This window comes from Carcharodon carcharias, chromosome 15 (genome assembly GCF_017639515.1).
Source record: "Carcharodon carcharias isolate sCarCar2 chromosome 15, sCarCar2.pri, whole genome shotgun sequence".
NCBI classification, from domain to species: domain Eukaryota; kingdom Metazoa; phylum Chordata; class Chondrichthyes; order Lamniformes; family Lamnidae; genus Carcharodon; species Carcharodon carcharias.
The window spans coordinates 46,341,981-46,367,892 of record NC_054481.1 but is presented as its reverse complement, the minus strand read 5'-3'; the positions used below and the strand labels follow the sequence as shown (position 1 = coordinate 46,367,892).

Here is a 25,912-nt window from a genome sequence, read left to right as displayed (position 1 = left end):
AAGTCTTGCTACAATTGTGCAGGGCTTTGATGAGATCACACCTGGAGTATTATGTGCAATTTTCATCTCCATAATCTCAGGAAAGATATACTTGCCTTGTGGGCAGTACAGCAAAGGTTCACTAGATAGGTTCCTGGGATGAGAGGATTGTCTGATGAAGAGAAACTGAATGGTTTTCTTAAGGCTGCGTGATTGAGAAAAATGTTTCATTTTATCTGAATTACATCATGAGTATCTTTTTTTTTATTAGTGAGAAAATGAATTGTTTAAAAAAAAGAGTTGTGTATGTTTTCTACTTACAAGTAGTATCATTCCTTTGGGTCTGCAACTGACACCTGCAGCTTTCCAGCAATACTGTCATAAAGCTATTAATATATATAATGTTATAGGAAAATATTTTTCTTTTAAAGTAGAGGTTTAGTCTGTGGGTGTATCTTAATTCGATTAAAGCCAGCTCATCTGGGTGCTTTGATGTGTACTAGTTTTGAGATGTAAGAGAGGTAGAGTGAATTTGCATTTTTTGACTATAGCATTCAAGAAGTGGGGTGAAATCTGGCACCTAGCTAGCAGAGATTAAGCAATATGTTTATACTACTAATAAAACTGGTGCTATGAAAGGGTTTTTATTGTTAGAAGAGGCAGAGTTCAAAGAGGCTAGTGATACAATGAGAATTTACATTCAATGAGATGAGCTGGATATAACCAATAGCAGTTTTCGTGTATGCAGAGCAGAGGCAATGAAATATTAAAGTAGCTGTAAGCCTACAACTGTCTTCGCAGAAACCAAAGTGAAAGAAACCTCATTTTGAGGTTCATCATAAGGTGAAAATGCTTTGCCTGGTGTCTGGTTAAACCTATGGGTGCTGCTGCCTTAATGGAGATTAGCTTGAGAATTTGTTATAAGTTATGATAGTAGTAATTTGTAGCTATGTATATGTGTTTGGTGTGTTGTAACTTAATAAAATGTTTCATTTAGTTTAATACAAAACCTCTTGAGAACTGGTGGTCTGATTCCTGAATTTAGAGTTGCATCTCAAACATGCCATTTAAAAATATAGGTTATGACAATTGTTTAAAGTTTCCTTTTGGGATTTTTAAATAACTCAGCTTTACCAATTGCTTGGTCATAACAATACATAAATAAGATCGGCGGACTAATTGCTAGTTTTGGGCACAAGCAACCCAGATTGTGATCCAATTTAACCCTGATCCAATTTTTAGGGCATTATCTTTAGGGGTAGTGACATAATTAATTGTGCACCACCATGGAAATCAGCACAAACAATTTTTATCCATATAAAATAATTCATTTCCCATTTTTCTATTCCTAACTTGGTAAAAACAAGCATGCAAGATAAATGATACTGTTCACCAGCAGGAATGTTCATTTTTCTCTTTCTCCATCATCCTACAACATGAAAGGAACTCGAAGAACTTAAGCAAAAGAAGGATATAAATAAATGCATGTATCCTCTCACACTTTTGTTATAGAATCATAAAATGGTTACAGCACAGAAGTCCATTTGTTTGGACTTCAATTATTTTAGTTCAGTTAATGTTGCAATGACATTTCCTTCATATTGCTTCCTGTCTCTATTTTTTTTACCCCTTCCTCCCACAAAATAAAATTTATTCCATGTTAGAAAGCATTCCAATTTAAACAATCTTGAGAAACTGAGACATGTCAACTGTAACTGTTAACCTAAAGTTGTTGAGAAATCGATGGACATAATTGACCAGCAAAGTATTAAAGTGACAAAAACAAAATATTGAGAGTGCTGGAAATCTGAAATCAAAACATAACATGCTGGAAATACTTAGCAAGTCATAGAGCATCTGGGGAGAGAGAGAAATGAAGTTATGATTTCAGAAATGAGTTTTAAAGGGACATTGCCAAATATTTTTTAATAACAGCAAATGGTGTTTGTTTGCTCATGATGTAACCTGAGTCTATTTTGCAAAAGAAAAGTAATTTTTTAAAACAATTTCCCTGAAAACTGCTCAAGCAAACGATATGGCTTCTGCACAAATGTTTTAGTTTTAGTACCTGACTGAAAGTCCTAGAAATGAGTTTTTAGAGTAAAATAACTTTAAAAAATCTTCCTAAAGCAAACATTGCCCCCCCCTCCCCGCCAACTTTAAAATTGGGTCACAGAATATTTTCTAATTCTCCATGGCGCATTTTATTTATTTAGCATTTTGAAGAATACCCATTGGAAAAAAGTGGTATTACTTTTCACCTGCTTTATCTTGCTTACATACATGGACTATTCAACAGCAGGAGAATGTATTCATATAGCTTCCTATATTTCTAATGTTTTGATACATTGTGCAATATGCTTGGTTTCAGGCTGCTGTTACCTGAAGAGCCTCCTAGTGCCCCTCCTCAGAATATTATGGCCAGTGGTCGAACAAACCAATCCATAATGGTACAGTGGCAGCCTCCCCCAGAGCAAGAGATCAATGGGGTCCTCAAAGGATACATCCTCAGGTACAGAGTAAAACCGTAATAAACTCTCCAAAATCAGGAAAATTCCACTTCAAAAGAAGTGGAATCCAGGTAGGAAAGTTGCCAGCAAAAGGTTTTAAAGAAAAGATGTAGAAAGTTATTAGGAATCTTTATACAATAGCAATTATCAGTTTTTTACAGTTTATTAAATGCTCAATTTTTCTTTATAAATGACACAACAGAAACTGGATGGGGAAAGACCTGGGGGAGGATCTTCCAGTTGGCAAGCAGGGGCAGAGCATGCACGAAAGAGTGCACTCCTGGCTGAGGGAATCCCCCCGCCCGCACAGGGAGCGCACAGCAGTTCCTGGTGGACGTCATGCTGTGCGGGCCTTAATTGGCCTGTCCAATTCCCCTGGAGTCTGTCTTTTGGAAATTGAAGTTTTAATAAAATATCACAGTGCAAGTTAAGAATAACATTGTAAACCACCATTGATGCTGTTACTGCTGTTTGTGGAAACTGAACACTTTACCCCGGTTTTTTTAAATGCTGCGCTGGTTTTCTTATGGAATTTTCTACTGAGTCAATTCTTGGAGGGACTGCTGTGCAATAGATTAACACAATTTTCTTGCACCTCTGGGACTCAAGATTAAATCTATCATGGACTGACTGAATGAAAGTGTGTTTTTTCTGCTGGCGATAAAAGCCCCATGTGAAACTGAATTTAGTCGATCTCAGTCCAGTTGCTAATGGGCATAGAACACACAACACAAAATTGTCCATAATTTGACCCCAATTGACATGAAATTGTTAGCCTCATGGGGAAGGCAGGTGTGGGAAATGGAAATGATCATATTGATGGCATAGCATATCATTGTGGTGGTAAAAAGGGAGTTTATCATTTTGTCTTAATGTACTACACTGACAAAGGAGTGCTTCAAGCTGATGCTGAGTGCCCAAGGTCCAAGGTGATCCATTCCCTGGTCTCAACATTGCTAGCTTTAATCAGCAGCAAAAAAATTGATGAATAATGTGGTGCAATTCCCACCGCAGTCACTGCCCTGCGATGATACCAGATGGAATATTTTAACAGCTGTGCTGGCTAAGTGCAGACAGTAGTGGAGATGGTGTGTAGCAATTTAGCCCTTTGCTGTTCTTTTCATCTACCACAATTATCATGATTTACAATGATCACACCAGAGAGAGAAGTTGTAATGAAAACAGCAAAATTATCCCAGGATATTAATGGCACCAATATTGGAAAAACAACTAATAAAAGTAGTTTAGGGGACAGTCATGATATGTAAAGCACTGTAAAAAGCAGAAGAAAGTGGTTTGTTATCTGAATTTGAATATGTTTTTTTCTACCCTATTTACTGCTCATTCCTTGGTGCTTTCAAAAATGTTCAAAACGAACTATTTTGTGGAATGTCACTAGTCCTGATTTTGAGATTTTCCAGGTTGTAAAAACAATAAATGCTATAACCAAGTCTCACTTTAATACAGCATTTTTGACTGATTCAGTGGCACAGCTGATTAAGGACAATAAATCTTGGTGCAACTTTTATATCTGTGCAGTCATTCTAGTGATAGTTTAGCACAATCCTAATCCACCTCTCTCTCATTTTCATCCATTACAATTATCAAATGTGTTGTTTTTAATCATCACATTACAGACAATATAGAGATTTCGAAATGGACATCTCAGTATTTTGTGATATTTGACATTTTTAGTAATATCCACCAAACTAAAAAATGAAACCGCTTGTCATATTTGTAAAAGATTAACAAACTTTTGCAAAGTGTTAAAGTTCCTATCAGAGGTGTGTATTACAAAATATCAAAACTGAAAAAAATTGATTATTAATTGCTTTGTTTATGCATCTGAAGTGAATCCAATCCACTGCAATTCCTGTGATACCACTTTGAGATTCAGTTTATTCCTTTGTAGGTATCGACTTGCAGGCCTTCCAGGTGGATACCAGTTTACAAACATCACTAGCCCTGAAGTGACCTATTGCCTCCTTAAGGACCTCATTATTTGGACCCAATATGAAATCCAAGTTGCAGCATACAACAGTGCAGGGCTTGGTTTATACAGCAGGGCAGCAACTGAGTACACGCTGCAGGGAGGTGAGAAAATTATTTTAAAGGTTCACTTTTTAAAAATTATGTCTTTCCTTACTCCCTGACATTCTTCCCTTCGGGGGCTGCCATTGTCCTATTTGCAGCTGCTTCAACTAGTCAGCTACAAAATGAGACCTGGGCATTTGAAAACTTTGACACTGTCAGTCCTTGCTCGATAAAATGGAAACAGATTTTCTTTAGCAGAGTTGTAGTGAAATGCAGAAGTGTTGTAAATGATCAAATTGCCCCATCTTTGTTTTAAGTTTAATATCACATGTCCCAAAGAGCAGATTATCTGAAGATTGATGAATCTCTTCTACAGGATGGCTGAAAATTTTAAATTTCCCTGAGTCCTGAGAGTAAGACCCATCACTGCAGAGTTGCATAACAAACATCTTTTTAATACCAGATCTCCTGTGACATTTGTTCCAGTAATTTGGAGTTTAGAGCTGCAAAAATCAAGCTCTATTTAATCTGGACTATTCCTTTAAATCCTCTGCTCAGATGTTTTCTGTGGAGAAGTGGTCAGAATAGGTATGCCCTGAGACTAGTTGCCATGGGAAGTTTCTGTAAATAAAGCTGCTAAAATGAAATTGTGTATAGTATGATCTGTCCCTTGAAAGCATAAATCTGAGGGAGGTTTCAGTCAATGAGCAGCTGCTTGAAAATTCTTAATTCCAAGGCAAGAGACCAAATTATAAAATTCAGAAAAATCAACATGAAAAGATTGACCTGGATTTTGCAGTGACAATGATGGCAAAACTGTCAGCATTGACCTGAACCATCATTACTTCACTCAAACTGTCAGCAACTTCGGAAATCCACATATGCCTAGAATAGAGCAAAGCTTATGGACCCTGACAACATCGAGGATGTGGTACTGAAGACATGTGCACCAGAACTAGCCAATAGCCAAGCTGTTCCAATAGAACTATAACACAGGCATATACCTGACAATGTGGATAGTTGCCCATGTATGTCCTATCCACAAAAAGCAGGGTAAATCCAGTCTGGCTGGTTATCACAACATCAGTCTACTCTCAATCATCAACCGAGTAATGGAAGGTGTTATTGTGTCATTGGCGGTGTTATCAAGCAACATTTACTCACCAGTACTCAGCTTGGGCTCCACCAGGGCCACCCAGCTCCAAAACTCAAATATTGCACCAAAGATCTGAATTCCAGAGGTGATATGAGGGTGACTGCTCTTGACGTCACGGCAGCATTTGACTGAGTGTGACATCAAGGAACCTGAGTAAAGTTGAAGTCAAAGAGAATCGGGGAAAACTCTTCACTGAATGGAGTCATACCTAGCACAAAGGAAGATGGTTATGGCTTTTAGAGGCCAATCACCTCTGCCAAAGACATTGATGCTGGGTTCCTCAAGGCAAGATTCTAGGCCCAATCATCTTCAGCTGCTTCATCAATGATCTTCTCTCCATCATAAGGTCAGAAGTGGGAATGTTTGCAGATGATTGCACTGTTTAGTTCCATTCACAGCCCCTCTGATAATGAAGCAATCCATGCCCGCATGCAGCAAGACCTGGACAGTATTCAGGCTTAGGTTGATAAGTGGTAAATAGCATTCATGCCGCATGAGAGCCAGGCATTGACCATCTCCAACAAGTGAGAATCTAACCATCTCCCTTGACATTCAACAACATTGCTGAATTTCCAATCATCAACATCCTGGGGGTTACCATTGACCAGAAACTTAATTGGAACAGCTATATAAAAACTATGGCTACAAGAGCAGGTCAGAGTCTGGGTATGCCACGTCAAATATCTTGCCTCCTGACGCCCTAAACCTATGCACGTCTGTAAGGCAGAAGGCAGGAGTATGATGAAATACTCAGGCTTGCCTTGATGAATGCAGTTCCAACAACAAGGATAGCTGAAGAGGATAGCTGTGGACTCCAGGATGATATCAATGGTTTGGTTGAGTGGGTGGAAAAGTGGCAAATGGAATTCAACCCAGAAAAGTGTGAGGTTATGCATTTTGGGAGGGCAAGCAAAGCAAATGATGATTTGCATTATGATAATACTATTAGCTTTTTGGAGCCCATGAAAACATTTGGAGTCACCATGTTAGTTAGTTCTCGATTTTCTTACCACTGGTAATTTCTTATAACTGGTTCCACGACTTCAATTGAAAAGGAAATATAAATGTTGGAGTGTGATTTTTAGGCCTCTCACTCTGGGCCATTGCTGGCAAGTGTGCTGTATCTGCCCAGAACCATTGGAATTTCCTGGTCTAGGCACGTCTTGCAAATGCCTGGCAAAGGGAAAGTGCCTTCCTAACTGGCTTCACATTTCATTGCAATATTGAAACCAGATAGATTTTGATAAACGGGAGGATATTGAGAGAGGTAGAGAAAGTGAGAGGCCTTAGAGTGTATGTCCACAGGTCCCTGAAGGTGGCAGGACAGGTATATAAGGTGGTAAAGAAGGCATATGGAATTCTTTCCTTTATTGCATGAGGTATAGAATACAAAAGCTGAGATGTAATGCTGGAATTCTATGAAACACTGGTTAGGCCACAGCTGGAATTTTGCATACATTTCTGGTCACCACATTACAGGAACGACATAATTCCTCTGGAGAGAGTACAGAGGAGATTTACAAGAATGTTGCCAGGGCTGGAAAATTGCAGCTATGAGGAAACAGTAGGTAGGCGAGGAGTGTTTTCCTTAGAACAGAGGAGGCTGAGGAGTGACTTGATTGAGGTGCACAAAATTGAGGGGTCTAGTTGGAGTGGACAGGGAAGACTTGTTTCTCTTAACGGAGAGGTCATTTACCGGGGGCACAGATTTAAGGTGAATGGTAGAAGGATTAGAGGGGATATTAGGGAAAAACTTTTTCACCCAGTGTTGGCAGATGTCTGGAATTCACTATCCGGATTGGTGGTTGAGGTAGAAATCCTCAACACGTTTAAAAGGTATCTGGATCTACACCTGAAGTGTAGTAAAATGCAGGGCTACGGACCAGGTGCAGGGCTACTGGAAGATGCTGGAAAATGGGATTAGAATGGGCAGCTAGTTTTGTTTTTCAGGTGGCACAGACATGATGGACTGAATGGCCTCTCTGTGCCATAACCTTTCGATGGTTTCTAAGTAGAGATGTGCAACAAATGCTGGCCATGTCAGCAATACCCACATCCCATGTCAGAATAAAAGAAAGAATAACAGAAAAATCTAGAAGTTACTGTCAATGATTCTACACTTCTCGAGGGTGCACTGTTGAGGCTGGGCACCCTGACCACCACCCCCCTCACCCAACCTAGACTGCAGTCAATGGGAAATCTTACAAATTGACGAAAACTTCCATTCTTATGCTGTTGGTCTCAGTAAAAATTCTGGAAAAGGTTACATCTTGTTGAATAAGGTGTTGCAGGATTTTTAACAGGGTACTAACGTCATAATTACTGTTAAACACCCACACTGGCCCCTAGAAGCTAAGTTTATATTGTAGAATGTTAAATTTCTCCATGAAGATAAATCTAATTTTTTTTTTAAATTAGAAGCTAAAATAAACAAACTATCTTAATCCATTCATAATTATTTATTTTACTATCTGAAATTTAAATTAAAAGAAAAAGACATTTAAAGTGATTTTAACTTCCTGGTTTGCTATTTATGAATACTTCAATGTGATTGGCTGCTTACTTGCTTGCAGACATCACCACTGATGCAGACCAAGATCTCCCCTTGCTTTGGTGCCAGATTTCAGCTACCATCGGGAAAGGGGAAACCAGGCCACAGAGGTCACCATAGATCTTTGAGGGCAGCTTTTTTCAAGATCTGCAGTGATCTCCAGTGCTTCTTTTTAAATACTTTTTAATTAAGTATGACATCCGGGATGTGGCAGGTACAAGCTTTTACGGGCCAATTTTTCTGAATATTGTGCCCATTTCCTAGGTAGAAAGGTTACAGAAAAGAATGAAGGTCAATCCTGGGCTCTGTCTTCTTCTTCCTGTCTCTGTGGCTATGGGGTGGCGATTAGCCTAGTATTGGGTTTAAAAGTGTCCAGTAGCAAGCCAATGAAGGTCATAGAAGTTATGCATTTCATTTTTGTAAATGTAACCAACCAATCTTCGGGCCTTGAAGCGATCTTGCTGCTGTTTTCCATAAACAACCAGAAAGCTCTGAGGCCATCAGTTAGGAATGCACTTTTCCTTTGTCAGGCATGAGTAAGAAGTGCCCAGACCAGGAAATTCCAATGGTTCTGGGCAGATGCAGCACACCTGCTGCGCTGCACCCATCCAGCAATGGCCCAGAGTGAGAGGCCTAAAAACCACACTCCTAACATTTATGATTCCATTTCAATTGAAGTAGCAGAGCCAGTTATAAAAATTTACCAGTGATAAGATAATCGAGACTTTAATTAACATGGTTAACTCCAAATGTTTTCATTGGCTGCAGAATTCTAATAGCATTATGATAATGCAATGACCAAATCCATGAGCAACTGCTTTGAGACCAATAGGTTGTTTTAATCTGTGCTTGTGTTGCGACAACTTGAAAAATGGTTTGAAAAAGCAGCTTTAGGTAACTTTTATTTAAAACCAAGCTCTCTCCCTATCAGCTCCAAACACTAATTCCATCATTTCTTTTCCAGTCAGTTTGATTTTTTTTCATGCTGTTTGTTATTAAAGCCAGGAATAGCAACTGAACTTGTTAGTCTCACTGCAATTATTTCCTTTGTGTGATTATTCCATCTGGATACCCTGTGCCACAAACCTACTGCATAATAATTTGAAATTATAGTTTTTGAATGTTCAGTAGCCATCAAAAAAAGCCTTGTATGAATGAAGCATTGTGTGCCAGGTTAGCATTGATGCCCTTCAAGTAGTATGGCTAGATTATGAAATTTCAAGTCTTGGCTTCAGCTGCATGATTGTTTTGAACTACTCTTAAAACTATTGGATGAATTGCAGCTTAAGTCTCAAGTTTATGCAATAGCTTGCTGCAGGATTTTGTTTGGACCAGACTCCAGCCATTGTCCTGTTGTGTGGTCAGGATCTAGGTGGCCTTGAGTCTGTAGTTTCTCAAAATCGTTACTAATATTTACAAGTTTTTGCACCTTTGGACCTCTAGATGAGGTTGGAGCTTCTCCTCCTTCCAGATCTCTCTTATTTCACTGTCATGCGATCTGACATTATTACATCATCATTTATGCTTCTGATGTTAACATTTTTTTCTACAGTCATGTTTTGGAAAGTTTTTAGTTCTATTTTCTCCCCTTGGTTAGGTGTCCATGTGGCCAGTTACATTTCCTTACCTGGGAGAGTGGGTAGGCAATATGTAGGTAGACCATACTAATGGCATCATCAAGAGAATGTATACAAGAAGAACCTGTGGTGACTGACCCCTATTCACCCTTCCATGTGATAATGTTTAGTCATTTTTTGTTAGGTCACAAATGGTTAGAAACTGACTATGGATGTGACCCTGTGCCCCATTGTCTCATACTCCAGCACTGCTACAAGTAATATGTAGGTAGACCATACTAATGGCATCATCAAGAGAATGTATACAAGAAGAACCTGTGGTGACTGACCCCTATTCACCCTTCTATGTGATAATGTTTAGTCATTTTTTGTTAGGTCACAAATGGTTAGAAACTGACTATGGATGTGACCCTGTGCCCCATTGTCTCATATTCCAGCACTGCTACAAGTAATTTTTAAAAATTTCTTTTGTAAAACAACTTTTTAAGTTTTACTGTACATACTAAAAGGAAACTGGTTTCAGCATATCTTGGGGAGTTGGACTTTGTTTGATGGTATTTTCATACCTGAGCATGTTTTCTCCTCATGATGTGCCTAACTACTTCTACAACTATGTTGTGAATGCTAATCTGAGTATTTCAAATGGATTAATGTGCAGAGTGATACTTTCAGATTGACTTCCTCAGAAAGGAAGGATGAATTAACCTGCACCACTCCCAGTAGCTTTCATTATCATTCCTTCAATAAAATGTGACATTCAATGTAAAATGCATTTTAGCAGATCTCCTGGACTATTGACATTATTCTGCTATGATTTTACAAAAACCAATTAAGGTCAGAAAGCCTAATTGCATTTAAGTAAACAGAAGCTCCTGCCATTGAGAGTTTAATTATTATTCGATCAGAGAATTTTGCAAATATGCTTGCGAATTTCAGGCTCCAAGCAATTTCCTGTGGTATTTCTCACAATAAGTCAGATGATGAGCTGTTTTATCAGGCAAAGAGTATTAAATTATATAATGCACAGTATATTCCATTGCAGCGTTACTGTGTCCCTTTAAGGCCAAAAAATCTAATTGCCTTGAAGTAAACAGCAGCCTAGATAGTTCAGACTCTATTGTTGCTTACTCACCAAACTTTGTAGAATGGAAAATGCTCATCAGTTTCACACTGCAAGAATGGTGGAGCATTTAAAGGCTGTTTTGCATCTGTGGTTCATATTAAGAAAGGATTTGCAAAGCTCATCAACTGTTATTAGGCATATTTAAGTTGATTATACCTATTTGTGAAGTGAAAAAGAATATGACTGGTTGTTCTGGTTGTGTGCAGTACCAACAGCACCCCCACAGAATTTGGTAGTGGAAGCTGTGAACTCCACTGCTATCAAGTTTACATGGGATCCTCCTCCTCAGCAGTTCATTAATGGTATCAACCAAGGTTACAAGGTAATAAAACAGAATATAAGATGAAAAATTGAATAAAATATCGTGTGGCTTTTGAAATAAAAATATATTACTGTAATCTATCTTCAGCCATATGCAATAAGTTGAGAGACAATGTGAAGAGGAAAATAAGGTTGGTAAAGAAAACATACAATGATTGTTAACATAAATGGGAACCCAAAAGTTATCTGCCAGCAAGTAAGAGATGGGGTGCAGCCTCGGGGACAAAGAGGGTAATATATGCTAAGAGTGTGTCAACAAGTCGATGTGATGCGCCTAGTGTGTGGTGGCTAAAGAGAGTTGGTCTGCTTTTTGCTTTGTGTTTACAAGTGAGTTTCTCATTTTTAGGCCACACTGTGGATTGACATTGACAAGAACAAATGCATAAGGCTCCCTATCAATACGTAGCCTCTCCATTGGCAAGTCTTCTGCTGTGCTCTGCATGTTGACACAGAGAAATTGGGTCCCTTGCAGCCCCAGGATATACTTTCAGAGGAACTTGCAGGTTTAGCTCCCTGACATGCAGTGCACAGGCCAGCTGGCATGCGGACACAGCCTGGTGCTCAAAACCATAAGACGTGGGAGCAGAAGTAGGCCGTTTGGCCCATTGAGCCTGCTCTGCCAGTCAATGATATCATAGCTAATCTGATTGCCCTCAACTCCACTTTCCTGCCTTTCCCCATAATCCTTGAACCCCTTGCTAATTAAAAATATGCCTATCTCAGCCATGAATAAACATAACAACCCAGCCTCTACAGTCCTCTGCGGTAAAGAATTCCACAGATTCACTAAACTCTGAGGGAAGAAATTCCTCCTCATCTCTGTCTTAAATGGGTGACCCGCCTTACTCTGAAATTATGCCCTAGACTCTCCCACAAGGCAAAACAACCTCTCAACATCTACCCTGACAAGCCCCTTAAGAATCTTATGTTTCAATAAGGCCGCCTGTTATTCTTCTGAACTCCGATGAGTACATGCCCAACCTACTTAACCTGTCCTCATAAGAAAATCCCTCCATACCCAGGATCAAACTAGTGATCCTTCTCTGGACTGCCTCCAATGCCAGTATATTTTTCCTTAGCTAAGGGGACCAAAACTGTTCAGAGCATTCTAGGTGTGGTCTAACTAGTGCCTTGCATAGTTTTAGCAAGACTTCCCTATTTTTACACTCCATTCCCTTTGAAATAAAGGCCAACGTTCCATTTGCCTTCTCTATTACCTGCTGAACTTGTATGTTAGTTTTTGGGATTCATGCACGAGGACTCCCAACTCCCTCTGTGCTGCAGCTTTCTGCAGTCTTTCTCCATTTAAATAATGTTCAGCTCCTCTATACCTCTGCCAAAACGCATAACCTCACATTTTCCCACATTATATTCAATCTGCCAAGTTTTTGCCCACTCACTTAACCTGTCTATATCCCTCTGTAGACCCTTTGTGTCATCCTCACCACTTGCCTTCCTACCTACGTTTGTATCATCCGCAAACTTGGCAATAGTACATTCGCTTCCCTCATCTAAGTCATCAATATATATTGTAAATAATTGTGGCCCCAGCACTGATCCCTGTGGCACTCCATTAGTTACAGGTTGCCATCCTGAAAATGCCCCCCTTATCCCAATTCTCTGTCTTCTATTAGCTAGCCAATCCTCTATCCATGCTAATGTACTACTCCCAACACCCAATGGGCTCTTATTAAGTAGCCTGATGTGTGGTACCTTATCGAACACCTTTTGGAAATCCAAATATATTACATCTACTGGTTCCCCTTTGTCTGTCCTGTTTGTTACCTCCTCAAAGAACTCTAATAAATTTGTCAGACATGATTTCCCCTTCATGAAGCCATGCTGGCTCTGCTTGATTACATCATGTATTTTTAAATGCTCGACTATTACATCCTTTATAATAGGCTCAAATATTTTCCCAGTGACAGATGTTAAGCTAACTGGCCTATAGTTACCTATTTGTTTGTCTCCCTCGCTTTTTGAATAAAGGTGTTACATTGGCAGTTTTCGAATCTTCTAGGACTTTTCCAGAATCTAAGGATTCTTAGAAGATTATTACCAGTGCATCCACTATTTGTGTAGCTACTTCCTTTAATATCCTAGGATGCAACCCATCAGGTCCAAGGGACTTATCGGCCTTCAGCCCCATTAGCTTCCCTAGTATTTTTTTCTCTTTTCTCCCCCGCTTTTGCCCCTTGATTATTTAGTATTTTTGGAAAGTTATTAATGTCTTCTACTGTGAAGACTGATGCAAAGTATTTATTCAACTCCTTTGCCATTTCCTGGTTCCCCATCATTATTTCCATAGCCTTGTTCTCTAAAAGGCCTATGTTCAATTTGACCCCACTCTTCCTTCTTATATATTTAAAGAAGCTCTTACTGTGCGTTTTTATATTTCTTGCCAGTTTACCCTCAAAGTTTATTTTCTCCCTCTTAATTTTTTTGAAGATCCTCTGGGTTACCACTAATCTTTGCCACATTGTATGTTTTTTCTTTCAATTTGATACTATCCTTAACTTCCTTGGTTAACCATAGTTGATTCACGCCTTTTCTAGAATCTTTCTTCCTCACTGGGCTATATCTTTCTTGTGAGTCATGAACTATTTTCTTAAACGTCTGCCAATGTTCATCAACCGTCTTTTCTGCTAAACTCTCAGTCCACTCTAACCAATTCTGCCCTTATTCCTTTGTAATTACCCTTATTTAAGTTTAGCATAGTTGTTTCCGACCCGAGTCTCTCATTCTCAAACTGAATACTCAATTCTACCATGCTATGGTCATTGTTTCCTAGGGGACCTGTTACTCTGAGATCATTTATTAAACCTGCCTCATTACACATTACCAGATCCAAAATAGCCTGGTCCCTGGTTGGATCCACAACATATTGTTCTAGTAAACAATCCCAAATACATTCTATGAATTCTTGCTCATGGCTCCCTCTGCCAATTTGATTTTCCCAATCTACATGAAGATTAAGTCACCCATGATTAATGTACATGCCCTCATTATCTCCTGATTTATTCTCTGTCTTACAGTGTAGCTACTGTTAGGGGGCTTATGGACTTCTCCCACCAGTGTCTTCTTCCCCTTATTATTTCTTACCTCCACCCATATGGATTTTACATCTTTCAATCCAAGATCATTTCTTGCTATCATACTTATTCCATCTCGTACTAACAAAGCTACCCCACCACCCTTTTCTTTCTGCCTGTTTTTTCGAAAAGCAACATACCCCTGAATATCTAGTTTCCAGCATTGACCTCCTTGTAACCATGTCTTTGTAATAGCTGTAAGATCTACCCGTTAACCTCTATTTGTGCCGTTAATTCATTTATTTTGTTCCCAATACTGTGTGCATTTATGTAAAGAACCATTCATTTTGCTTTTTTTACTATTTTTTCCCCTTTGACTCTATTTGCTGCTTTTTTTATGGTTGTACACCCTGTCCCTTCCTTTCACACTCTGCGTATCAATGCCTAAACAGCTGCCCTGCAATGCTGCCATATCCTTTCGCTTTGTTAGCCTATGTATCCCCTCTCCAGAACCCTCTCCCCTACTATTTAGTTTAAAGCCCTCTGTACAGCTCTAGTTATTCAATTCACCAGGACACTAGTCCCAGCAGGTTTAAGTGAAACTCGTCCCATTGGTTCAGCTCCCTTCTACCCAAGTATTGGTGCCAGTGCCCCATGAACTGAACCTTATTCCTCCCACGCCAATCTTTGAGCCACGCTTTTAACTTTACTTACCCTATGCCAGTTTGCCTGTGGCTCAGGTAGTAATCCTGAGATTATTACCTTGGAGATTCTGCTTTTTAATTTAGCCCCTTGCTGTTCAAATTCTTTCAGCGGAACGTCCTTTCTAGTCCTCTCAATGTTGGTACCAACATGAACGCCGACAACTGGACGATCCCTCCCCTCCCACTCCAAGTTCCTTTCCAGCCCTGAGGAGATTTCCTTAACCCTGGCGCTGGGGAGGCAACACAGGCTTTGGAACTCACGCTCATGGCTGCAGAGTACGGTATCTATCCTCCTAATTACACTGTCCCTACTACCTAGAAGTTCCCCTCCAAGCCACTCACCATATTGACTTGGAAACATATCGCCGTTCCTTCACTGTCGCTGTGTCAAAATCCTGGAACTCCATCCCTAACAACACTGTGGGGGCACCTACACTACATGGACTTCAGAGATTATAGAAGGTAGCTCAACACCACTTCTCAAGGGCAACTAGGGATGGCAATAAATGCTGGCCTAGCCAGTGCAGCCCACATCCTGTGAATGAATTTTTTTTAAACTACTACGTTCCTCTTTCCTCCCCCCATGTGAATGGCTCCCTGTACCAGGGTGCTGTGGTCAGTTTGCTCATCCTCCCTAAGGAAGTAAACCGTAATGAGAAATCTTGAGTAGAACCCAAAGGCAGAGTTGATGCCTAAATATGTCACCTTTCCATCAAGCCCTGTGACCAAGCCATTGCCAAACTAAGTGCTCTGCGTTCCTTTAGACCAACTGGGGAGGTTGAGAGGGGCTTCATAATGTTTGGGCAGCCTAGGGTCTCCATTGCCAGGCCTCTGCCCTGGAGGGGACACTGCAATTTCATTGCAGAATGCTACTACAACACGAGAGACAGCAGTTATGAGTAATAAGCCCAACTTGATTGACATAGAGAATGGGTACCATGGGCTGTCTCTGATGGCGGTAGGGGCCATCCCTTCCCACTGCCCAACTATCTTAAGCCAGCTTCCGACTAGTGAGGTGCTGAGCCGTCACAACCCATCTGCTTGAACTAGTGCATGGAGCTTAGAGTCTCAGTTGAACAAGTGGACCAAATCCATCGCAACAGATAAATAAATGAAAAGAAAGAAGATATCAGCTCTTCAGTTGGCAAGCTGACCATCAGGACCATATGCATGGAACTGACAGATTAATTGTAGCCAGTTGACAATGCCTGCAAGACAGCTGTGATTGATTTGGAACTTGATAGACTGAATGTTGGCATACCTTCCCTACAAGGGATCAGGCTCACTCAGAGTGGATCACTGAACAAAAATATTAGATGTTCATTTGGTCTAGTTCGAAGGAAACGTGAGCAGGTTGTAGGCCAGGGGTCAAAATAATTTTTTTTAGGGCTCTTTTAAGAAAGAAAACTGCCTAGGTTAATTTTGTCAAGTGCAACCTTTTGATTTTTCGATGCTATTTTTCAGATTTTGGGGCTCCTTTTTGGTTTTCACATTGAGTTCAGGATACCATTTTTCATTAGTTCCTTGGTATTTCTTCTCAAATTTGGATTCTAAATACAATTCCCAATAATAAACTAAGATCCGATTCATCTAAAATCCCTACTATATGACATAGGGCAGAATTTTCCCCCTGTTTGGGGAGAAGTTGAAGAGCGAGCGCGCGGAGGCACCCATTTTACGTGGGCGGGCCAATTGAGGCCCGCCCAGCATGATGCCTGCACGGAAGTGCTATGCGCTCACTGTGCGGGGAGGGGGGCGGGGGGGGCGGAGTGGGCGGAATCCCTCAACAGAGAGATGCTCTTTTACTCTACAGCAAAAAAATATTAAAAATAGAGAAAAAAAATTCCCTGACATGTTCCCTTATGTGACACTGTCACATGAGTTGGGACATGTCCTTAACTTTTAAAAACACTTTAATTAAATTTTTAAAACCTACATGAAACCTCATCCCACCCGCGGATGAGGTTTCATGCTTTTTCTAATGCCCACCAGGGCTCCTGGCCTGCCCACCAACCTTAAGGTTGGACGGGCAGATCCATTAATTATTTAAATGACTCTATCAATGGCCTCAATTGACCATTGACAGGTTGGCGGGCGCACAACTGATTTTGCTGCGTCCCCGCCTACCTGAAAATTTAAATGGAGCGTGGTGACGTCAGGAGTTCCGCCCGCTCGCTGATGGGAAAATCCTGGCCAAAATGAAACAGAAAACAGACAGGCGTAAGAAGCAGTTTTTCTAGGTTAGTAACAGACTGAATGAATTTCTGCATGGTTGATCATGGAGACTATAGTGTGGCTGATGCAGCTTTGTGTCACTCACGAATGATTGAATCAAGCAATGACATTCAACGGGAAGCTGCAGAATATGGAACTTGGGAAATGGAATATGCAAGCAGAAAAATAATAAGCATAGCTGGTAAGAATGAAGTCAGTCACAACCGGGATAAATTCACTGTACAGTAGCTTGCTCATTGATTGTGCAAACTGCGATACAAATCTTATCACAACATAAGCAGATGTATAGTCCTTCTTCCAAGAGGAACTTGTCCACGTTTGAGTTCCTTTACCAGCTTGCTGATTGTAATAATTGCATCAGCTTCAGAGAAGTGTTTAAAGTTGCGAAAGGTTTTGATAAAGTAAATGAGAAGAAATTGTTTTCAGTGACAGAAGGGTCAGTCACAGAAGAGACGGATTTAAGATAATTAGAAAAATAATGAGGTACAACATGAAGAAAAAATAATTTAACAGCAAGTTGTGATCTGGAAGGGTAGTGGAAGCTGAACAATTACTTGCGAAAGGATATTTGACAAATATTTGAAAAGAAAAATTTTGTTGGCCAAATGGGAAGAGCATGGTTATGGAACTAATTAGATGGCTCTTTCAAAGAGCTACAGCAAGTTTAGTATGCCAAATGGCTCACTTTTGATTTGTATCAATCCATGAGGCTCCTTCTTCCCTTGGGTGTATCTAACCCATTTCTTCAACATTTTTTCGCATGCCTTTGTTACAGCTGAAGAGTACAGTTAAGAAATTCACTGTTAAAATATTTAACATCCAAATTAATTAATTAATTGGATTAGAGATGGCCGGGCAGACAATGTGTTGCAGCTGTATGTGGGAGTTGTTGGATGCCGGTGCGATCCATGGTGACCACATCTGCAGCAAGTGTTGGTAGATCGAGGAACTTTGACTCGGAGTTGATGAACTGGAGTCTGAGCTGTGGACACTGCGACACAGCAGGGAGGGGGAAGAGTTACCTGGACACGGAGTTTCAGGAGAACGGGAGAAAAGATCTTGAACAGTCTCTTTCACGAGGGACAAAGCATTTGACAAACTAATGGGACTAAAGGCAGACACATTGCCAGGACCTGATGGACTGCATCCAAGGGTTTTAAAGGAAGTGGCTGCGGAGATAGTGGAGGAATTGGTTTGCTAGAGTTCTTTGAAGATATAACAAGCAGAGTTGATAAAGGTGAAACGGTCAATGTAGTGAATTTGGATTTCCAGAAGGCATTCGATAAGGTGCCACATAAAAGGTTATTGCACAAGATAGGAGCTCACGATATTGGGGGTAATATATTAACATGGATTGAAGATTGGTTAACACACGGAGAACAGACAGTCAGAATTAATGGGTCTTTTTTAGGTTGGAAAGATATAACTAGTGGAATGCCACAAGGCTCAGTCCTAGGGCCTCAATTATTTACTATTTATATTAATGACTTCGAGGAGGGGACAGAGTTTAACGTATCCAAATTTGCTGCCAATACAAAAATAGGTGGGAGGGCATGTTGTGATGAGGACATAAGGAATCTGCAAGGGGACATAGACAGGTTGAGTGAGTGGGTGAAAACTTGACAGATGGAGTTTAATGTAGGAAAGTGTGTGAAGTCATGCTCTTTGGTAAGAAGGATAAAAAGGCAGACTATTATTTAAATGTAGAGAGACTCCAAAAAGTGCAGCACAGAGGGACCCGGGCCACCTTGTGCATGAAACACAAAAAATTAACATGCAGGTGCAACAAGTAATTAAGAAGGCAAATGGAATTTGGCCTGGGTTGCTAAGGGGTTGGAGGTTAAAAATAGGGAAGCCTTGTTACAACTGTACAGGGTGTTGGTGAGGCTACAACCTGGAGTACTGTGTACAGTTTTGGTCCCCATATTTAAGAAAGGATATACTAGCATTGGAGGCAGCTCAAAAGAGATCCACTAAGCTGATTCCTGAGGTGCACGGGTTGACTTATTGAGAACAGCTAAAAAGGTGAGGCCTTTATTGATTAGAGTTTAGAAGAATGAGGGGTGATCTTATTGAAACATACAAGATTCTGAGGGGGCTTGACAGGGTTGATGTTGAGATGTTTCCACCAGTGAGGTGGGAGTCTCCAACTAGGAGACGTAGTTACAGAATAAGGGGATGCTCATTTAAAACTGAGATGCAAAAGAATTTCTTCTCTAAGGGTAGTGAATTCTCTACCCCAGATAGATGTGGAGGCTGGAGCACTGAAATATTTAAAGAGGAGGTAGATAGATTTTTGAAATATCAGGGAGTTGAGGGCTAAGAGGAGCTGGGACGAAAGAGGAGTTGAACCCCGGGACAGATCAGCCATGATCTTATTGAATTGTGGGGCAGGCTTAAGGGGCTGAATGGCCTACTCCTGCTCCTCTTCCTTATGTCCTTATTTTTTTCAGTCGGGGAGACTGACTGAATTTCTTTCTGGTAATTATGTTGATTTTTAATGACATAATTAGAAAGAGGGATGAGGTCCTGCAACAAGAATTTAAGGAGCTAGGTAGCTGATTGAAAAGCAGGACCTCAAAGGTTGTAATCTCTGGATTACTTCTAGTGCCATGTGCTAGTGAGTGTAGGAATAGACAGATAGAGCAAATGAATGCATGGCATAAGAGTTGGTGCAGGAGGGAGCGCTTTAAATTCCTGGATCACTGGGGAAAAGGAGGGCACTCACATTTCTGAGAATGTACCATAGACCACCAAACAGCCAGGTAGAGAGATAGAAGGGTAGATATGTAGACACGTCTCAGAAGTGTAAAAATAATAGGGTAATAATAGTAGGGGATTTTAACTTCCCCAATATTAACTGGAATAGACAAAGTGTGAAAGGCTTAGAGGAGGTGGAATTCTTCAAATGTATCCAGGAGAGCTTTTTTAGCCAGCTTGTAGAAAGTGCTACATGGGAGGGGGCAGTTCTAGACCTAGTTTTGGGGAATGAAGCCGGGCAGGTAGTAGAGCGGGGGAGCATTTTGGTGATAGTGCCCATAACTCAGTAAGATTTAAAGTAGTTATGGAAAAGGGCAAAGATGGACCGGAATTAAAGGTTCTGAATTGGGGGAAGGCCAATTTTAATGTGATAAGACAGGATCTGGCCAAAGTGGACTGGGAGCAGCTACTTGTAGGAAAATCTGCATCGGAGCAGTAGGAGTCATTCAAAAAGGAAATAGTGAGAGTGCAGGGCCAACATGTTTCCATAAAGGTGAAAGGTGGGACCAACAAGTCCAGAGAACCCTGGGTATCGAGGAATGTACAGGATTGGGTAAGGAAGAGAAGGGAAGCTTATGATGGATACCGAGAGCTCAAAACAGTGGAAGCTCTAAAGGAGTATAGAAAGTGCAGGGGGTTACTTAAAAAATAAATTAGGAGAGCAAAGAGGGGACATGAAAAATCACTGGCAGGTAAAATAAAGGAAAACCTAAAAATATTTTGTAAGTATATTAGGAGCAAGAGGATAACCAGGGAAAGAGTAGGGCCCATTAGGGACTAAAGTGGCAATCTGTGTGAGGAGTCAGAAGACGTTGGTGAGGTTTTAAATGAGTATTTTGCATCTGTATTCACTATAGAGAGGGACAACATGGGTAAAGAAATCAGGAGGAGGGATTGTGATATACTTGCACAAATTAGCATTGAGAGGGAGGAGATATTAATGGTCTTGTCGGGCTTGAAAGTGGATAAATCTCCAGGCCCAAGTGAGATGTATCCCAGGGCTGCTGTGGGAGGCAAAGGAGGACATTAATTTTCAGATCCTGTCTGGCCACTGGAGAGGTGCCAGAGGACTGGAGGACAGCTAATGTAGTAATTAATTAGTATGTCATATAACCATTTCCATTATTCCACAATGTTGGCACACTGTGTACCAACATATTACACCACAAGCCAATGTTTGTTTATAGCAGAGAAAGTTATTTTTGCCTCATCGTTTCCCTCCCTGCCTCTCCCACTTGCCAACCCCCTGCCTGCCACTCCCACTCGCACCCTCTCCTGCTCACCACCTCCCTCCATGACCCTCCTGCTTGCTGCCCTCCTCCCTGACCCTCCTGCTTGTTGCTTCTCCCGCTCGCTGCTTCCATCCCCAACCCTGCAGTTCGTTGCCTCTCCTGCTCATGACCTCCATCCTCAACCCTCCCACTCATTGCCTTCCTTCCCAGACCCTCTCACTTGCCACCCCTCCTGCTTGCTGCCACCCCCAACCCTCCCATTCACCCATTTCTCTGACCCTCCCCTCTCATCACCCCTCTCCCGAGCTCTCACAGTGTAACTGAGGCTCGTGTGGCACAGAAGTTTTATTCAGAGCTGGTTGGAAGGGAATGGTCCGCAATTCAGTATTTCAATGTTTTCAACTTCTGGTGTAATTTATTTTTATTTAGTTACCATCCAAGCATCTGAGCTTTCTTACAATGTAATGAATGGAATTGCAAAATACATTTGGGCTATATTAAAAAACTCAAAGTGTAGTAACTTAAGCACTGTTCCTTGACTCCCAATCATAGACTCCTTACCTCCCTGCCCTTCTTACTTCTCTACTCGTGGATTCTGCTTCTGGAGGAGCAACAAGAGCAGGAGAGAGGGAATCTGTAGTTAGAGAAGCAGCTCCTCATGGATTCTGTCTTCCATGCTCACAGCTCCTCCAATTAAAGGGGTGACCTTTCTTGAACTTTTTACCTGTCTTTTGAGATTTTACAGGCTTGTTTGTGAGGCTTCCATGGCGAATTTGCCCTCCCCCTCCCCCTCCCCATGTATTTTGAACCTTGATGTAGGCTTCGCTGTAAGAAATTTGCTGCTCTCAATTATAAAACGTCCGTTAAATGATTCGGAACATGTTCTGCCTATCTGCTTCTCAACTCGAGCAGTGCCAGTTAACCGCATGAGTATCTATGCTCCGATGCTGTACTCCACTATAGAGATGAAAGCCAAGTTCTATGAGAAGCTTGATACCGCTGTCAACAGAATTCCAGAGCCAGAACATCTTTACCTAATAGGTTTTCAGGGCAAGAGCTGGCACGGAAGGTGAGCATGACCCACTTGATTCAGACATCGCAGCATGGGAAAGATAAATGCAGAGACTATTTGAACTTTGTGTAACTTACACTTTTTAAGAACAAGTCATAACACAAGGTGTCTTGGAGACATCGAAGGTCAAGATAATGGCATCAGTTGGACCTGATCATCACCAGACATGACTCTCTTGGATGTTGAGGGATATACAGGATTGGATAAAGAGAAAAAGGGACGCTTATGGCAGATACCGAGGGCTCAAAACAGCAGAAGCCCTAGGGGAGTATAGAATGTGTAGGGGGGAGGGGATGTGAAAAAACAATGGCAGGTAAAATAAAGGAAAATCCAAAGTAATTTTACAAGTACATTAAGAGTAAGAGGATAACTAGAGAAAGAGTAGGGCCCATTAAAGACCATAGTGGTAATTTGTGTGTGGAGCTGGAAGACATAGGTAGGGTTCTAAATGAATATTTTGCACCCGTGTTCACAATGAAGAGGGACGACGTGGGTATGGACTGGGTATTTACCTAACAGGTTTTCAGGGCAAGAGCTGGCACGGGACTTGAGCATGACCCACTTGACTCATACATCGCAGCATGGGAAAGATAAAGGACTGTGACATAGTTAAAGAAATCAGAAAAGAAAGGGAGGAGGTTCTAAGTGGTTTGGCAGGCTTAAAAGTAGATAAATCTCCAGGCCCGGATGAAATGTATCCCAGGCTGTTGAGTGAGGCAAGGGAGGAGATAGCAGGGGAGCTGGCAATAATTTTCAATACCTCTCTGGCCACAGGAGAGGTGCCAAAGGACTGGAGGACAGCCAATGTGGTATCGTTATTCAAGAAGGGAGGAAGGGATAAACCAGAGAACTACAGGCCAGTCAGTCTAACCTCAGTGGTGGGGAATCTATTAGAAGCAATTCTGAGGGACAGAATTAATCTACACTTGGAGAGGCAGGGATTAATCAAGGACAGTCAGCATGGTTTTGTTAAGGGGAGGTCATGTCTGACCAATTTGATTGAGTTTTTCGAAGAGGTGATCAGGTGTGTAGATGAGGGCAATGCATTTGATGTAGACTATTTGGACTTCAGCAAGGCTTTTGATAAGGTCCCGCATGGGAGACTGCTAATGAAGGCAAGAGTCCTTGGGATCAAAGGCAATTTGGCAAATTGGATCCAGAATTGGCTTAGTGGCAGGAAGCAGAGGGCGATGGTCGAGGTATGTTTTTCTGATTGGATGCCTGTGCCAATGGGGTTCCATAGGGATCGGTGTTGGTATATATAAATGATGTAAATGTTTATGGTATATATAAATGATTTAGACTTGAATGTAGGAGGGTTGATCAATAAATTCGCAGATGACATGAAAATTGGTGGGCTGGTAAATAGTGAGGAGGATAGCCTTAGATTACAGGAGGATATAGACAGGCTGGTCAGATGGGCTGATCAGTGGCAAATGGAATTTAATCCGGATAAATGTGAGGTGATGCACTTGGGCAGGACAAATAAGGCACGGAAATACATGATGAATGATAGGACCCTGGGAAGTACCGAGGATCAGAGGGATCTTGGTGTGCATGTCCACCGGTCCCTTAAGGTAGCGGGACAGAAAAATAAGGTGGTTAAGAAAGCATATGGGCTATTTGCCTTATTAGCTGAGGCATAGAATATAAGAGCAGGGAGGTTATGCTGGAACTGTATAAAACACTGGTTAGGTCACAACTAGAGTATTGCATGCAATCTGGAATCCGCATTATAGGAAGGATGTGATTGCACTAGAGAGAGTGCAGAGACTTACCAGGATGTTGCCTGGGCTGGAGAGTTTTAATTATGAGGAGAGATTGGATAGACTGGGGTTATTTTCCCTAGAGCAGAGAAGATTGAGGGGGGACATGATTGAGGTGTATAAAATTATGAGGGCCATAGATAGGGTAGACAGGAAGGAACTTTTCCCTTTGGTGGAGGGATCAATAACCGGGGGCATAGATTTAAGGTAAGGGGCAGGAGGTTTAGAGGGGATGTGAGGAAGAATTTTTTCACCCAGAGGGTGGTGGGAATCTGGAACTCACTGCCTGAAAGGGCGGTAAAGGCAGAAACCCTCATAACATTTAAGAAGTATTTGGATGTGCACTAGCGATGCCATGGCATACAAGGCTATGGGCCTAGTGCTGGAAAATGGGATTAGAATACTTAGGTGCTTGTTTGACCGGTGCAGACTCGATGGGTCGAAGGGCCTTTTTCTGTGCTGTAGACCTCTATGACTCTTAACAGTATCCTCAGCATATGCAGCTACCACAGAACTGACTGTGATTTAGATCACTCTCTAGAGTGCAGCAAGGTCAGGATGCAACCCTTGAAGCTTTTCCATTCAAAGCAGAAAGGCTGTCTGCATTTCAATCTCAGCTATACTTCCTATTCAGTTCAGAACCAACAGCTCCTTGACTCAATTGAACAGGCACTCTCAGCATTTCCACAAAGTGCAGAAGTAAAATAGGAGATGTTTCAAGACTACATTCAACATATGGGAAACAAGGACAGATAAACTCGGACTGATTTGAGGCTAACATCACTGTAATGGAACCTGTCATTCAAGCCAAACAAGCTGTCCTTGTTAATTACAAGAGCAATCCAGGCAAGAAGACTCTGACTGGTCTAAGAATTGCCTGAAGTAAAACCCAGCAGACTAGTGGGCACTGTGCTAATGACTATTGGTTACAATTTTATCAGCATGTCCAGATGCCCTCTGACACAGGGAACACTAAGGACATGTATAATGGGATCAAAAAGCCAACAGGTCCATCAGCAAAGAAAACTGCTCCATTAAAAACAAATTTGGGGCAGATCATCACTGAAAGCAAATAAACAAACGGATGGAGAGATGGATGGAATATAAACTTGAGTTGTACTCTAAGGAGAACACTGTCACCGGGGAAGCTGCAGACATCATGGAGAGCTTGTTTGTCATGAAGGTACCGAATTCACAGTGGAGGAGCTTAGCAAAGCTGTTGACCTGCTTGTCATTGGCAAAGTTCCAGGTGAACTTATACCATCTGAACTTATCAAGCACCAGAAACTGACACACCTGCAGCACCTGAACTAACTGCTCTTGTCTCTGTTGGAGGGGGGGGTGGCGTCCTAGAATGTGCATGATGCAAAAATTGTGACCTGTACGAAGAACAAGGGTGACCACAGTGATTGCAACAACTATTGAGGCATCTCCCTGCTGATTATTGTGGGAAAGTATTTGCCCCATGTTCCCTTTATCAAACTGCAGATCTTAGCTGAACGCTTCTACCCCGAATCCCAGAGTGGATTCAGAATTGGAAGATCCAGGCCATGATTTTCTCAATCTGGCAGCTATAAGAGAAATGCTGTGGACGAAGGAGACCACTATATGTTGTTTCATCAACCTCACCAAGGCATTTGACCATGTGAGCAGAGGGTAAGCTGTTAGAAAATTGCTGCCAAAGTTGCTCAATGCAAGCTGGGTAACATCGGAACTCTTCGAGATCAGCATTGGGATGAAACAGAATTGCGTTCTGGTGCCGATATTCTTTAGCAAGTTCTTCTCTTTACTGCTGTCAGATGACTTCCATTCATCTACAGATCACTTACATACTAGAACTCACGAGCTGTTTAGCCTTAC

The 25,912-nt window shown here is 41.3% G+C and overlaps 1 protein-coding gene across 1 annotated transcript in view; it reads left to right on the top strand.

Annotated features, from left to right (window-relative positions):
- Positions 1-25,912, top strand: part of sdk1a (sidekick cell adhesion molecule 1a) — a 954,785-nt gene that overhangs the window by 704,784 nt on the left and 224,089 nt on the right. Inside the window, exons 16-18 of the mRNA XM_041207300.1 lie at positions 2,351-2,491; positions 4,402-4,583; positions 11,137-11,252. Coding sequence (XP_041063234.1) covers positions 2,351-2,491; positions 4,402-4,583; positions 11,137-11,252 — 439 coding nt within the window. The remainder of the gene's footprint in view (positions 1-2,350; positions 2,492-4,401; positions 4,584-11,136; positions 11,253-25,912) is intronic.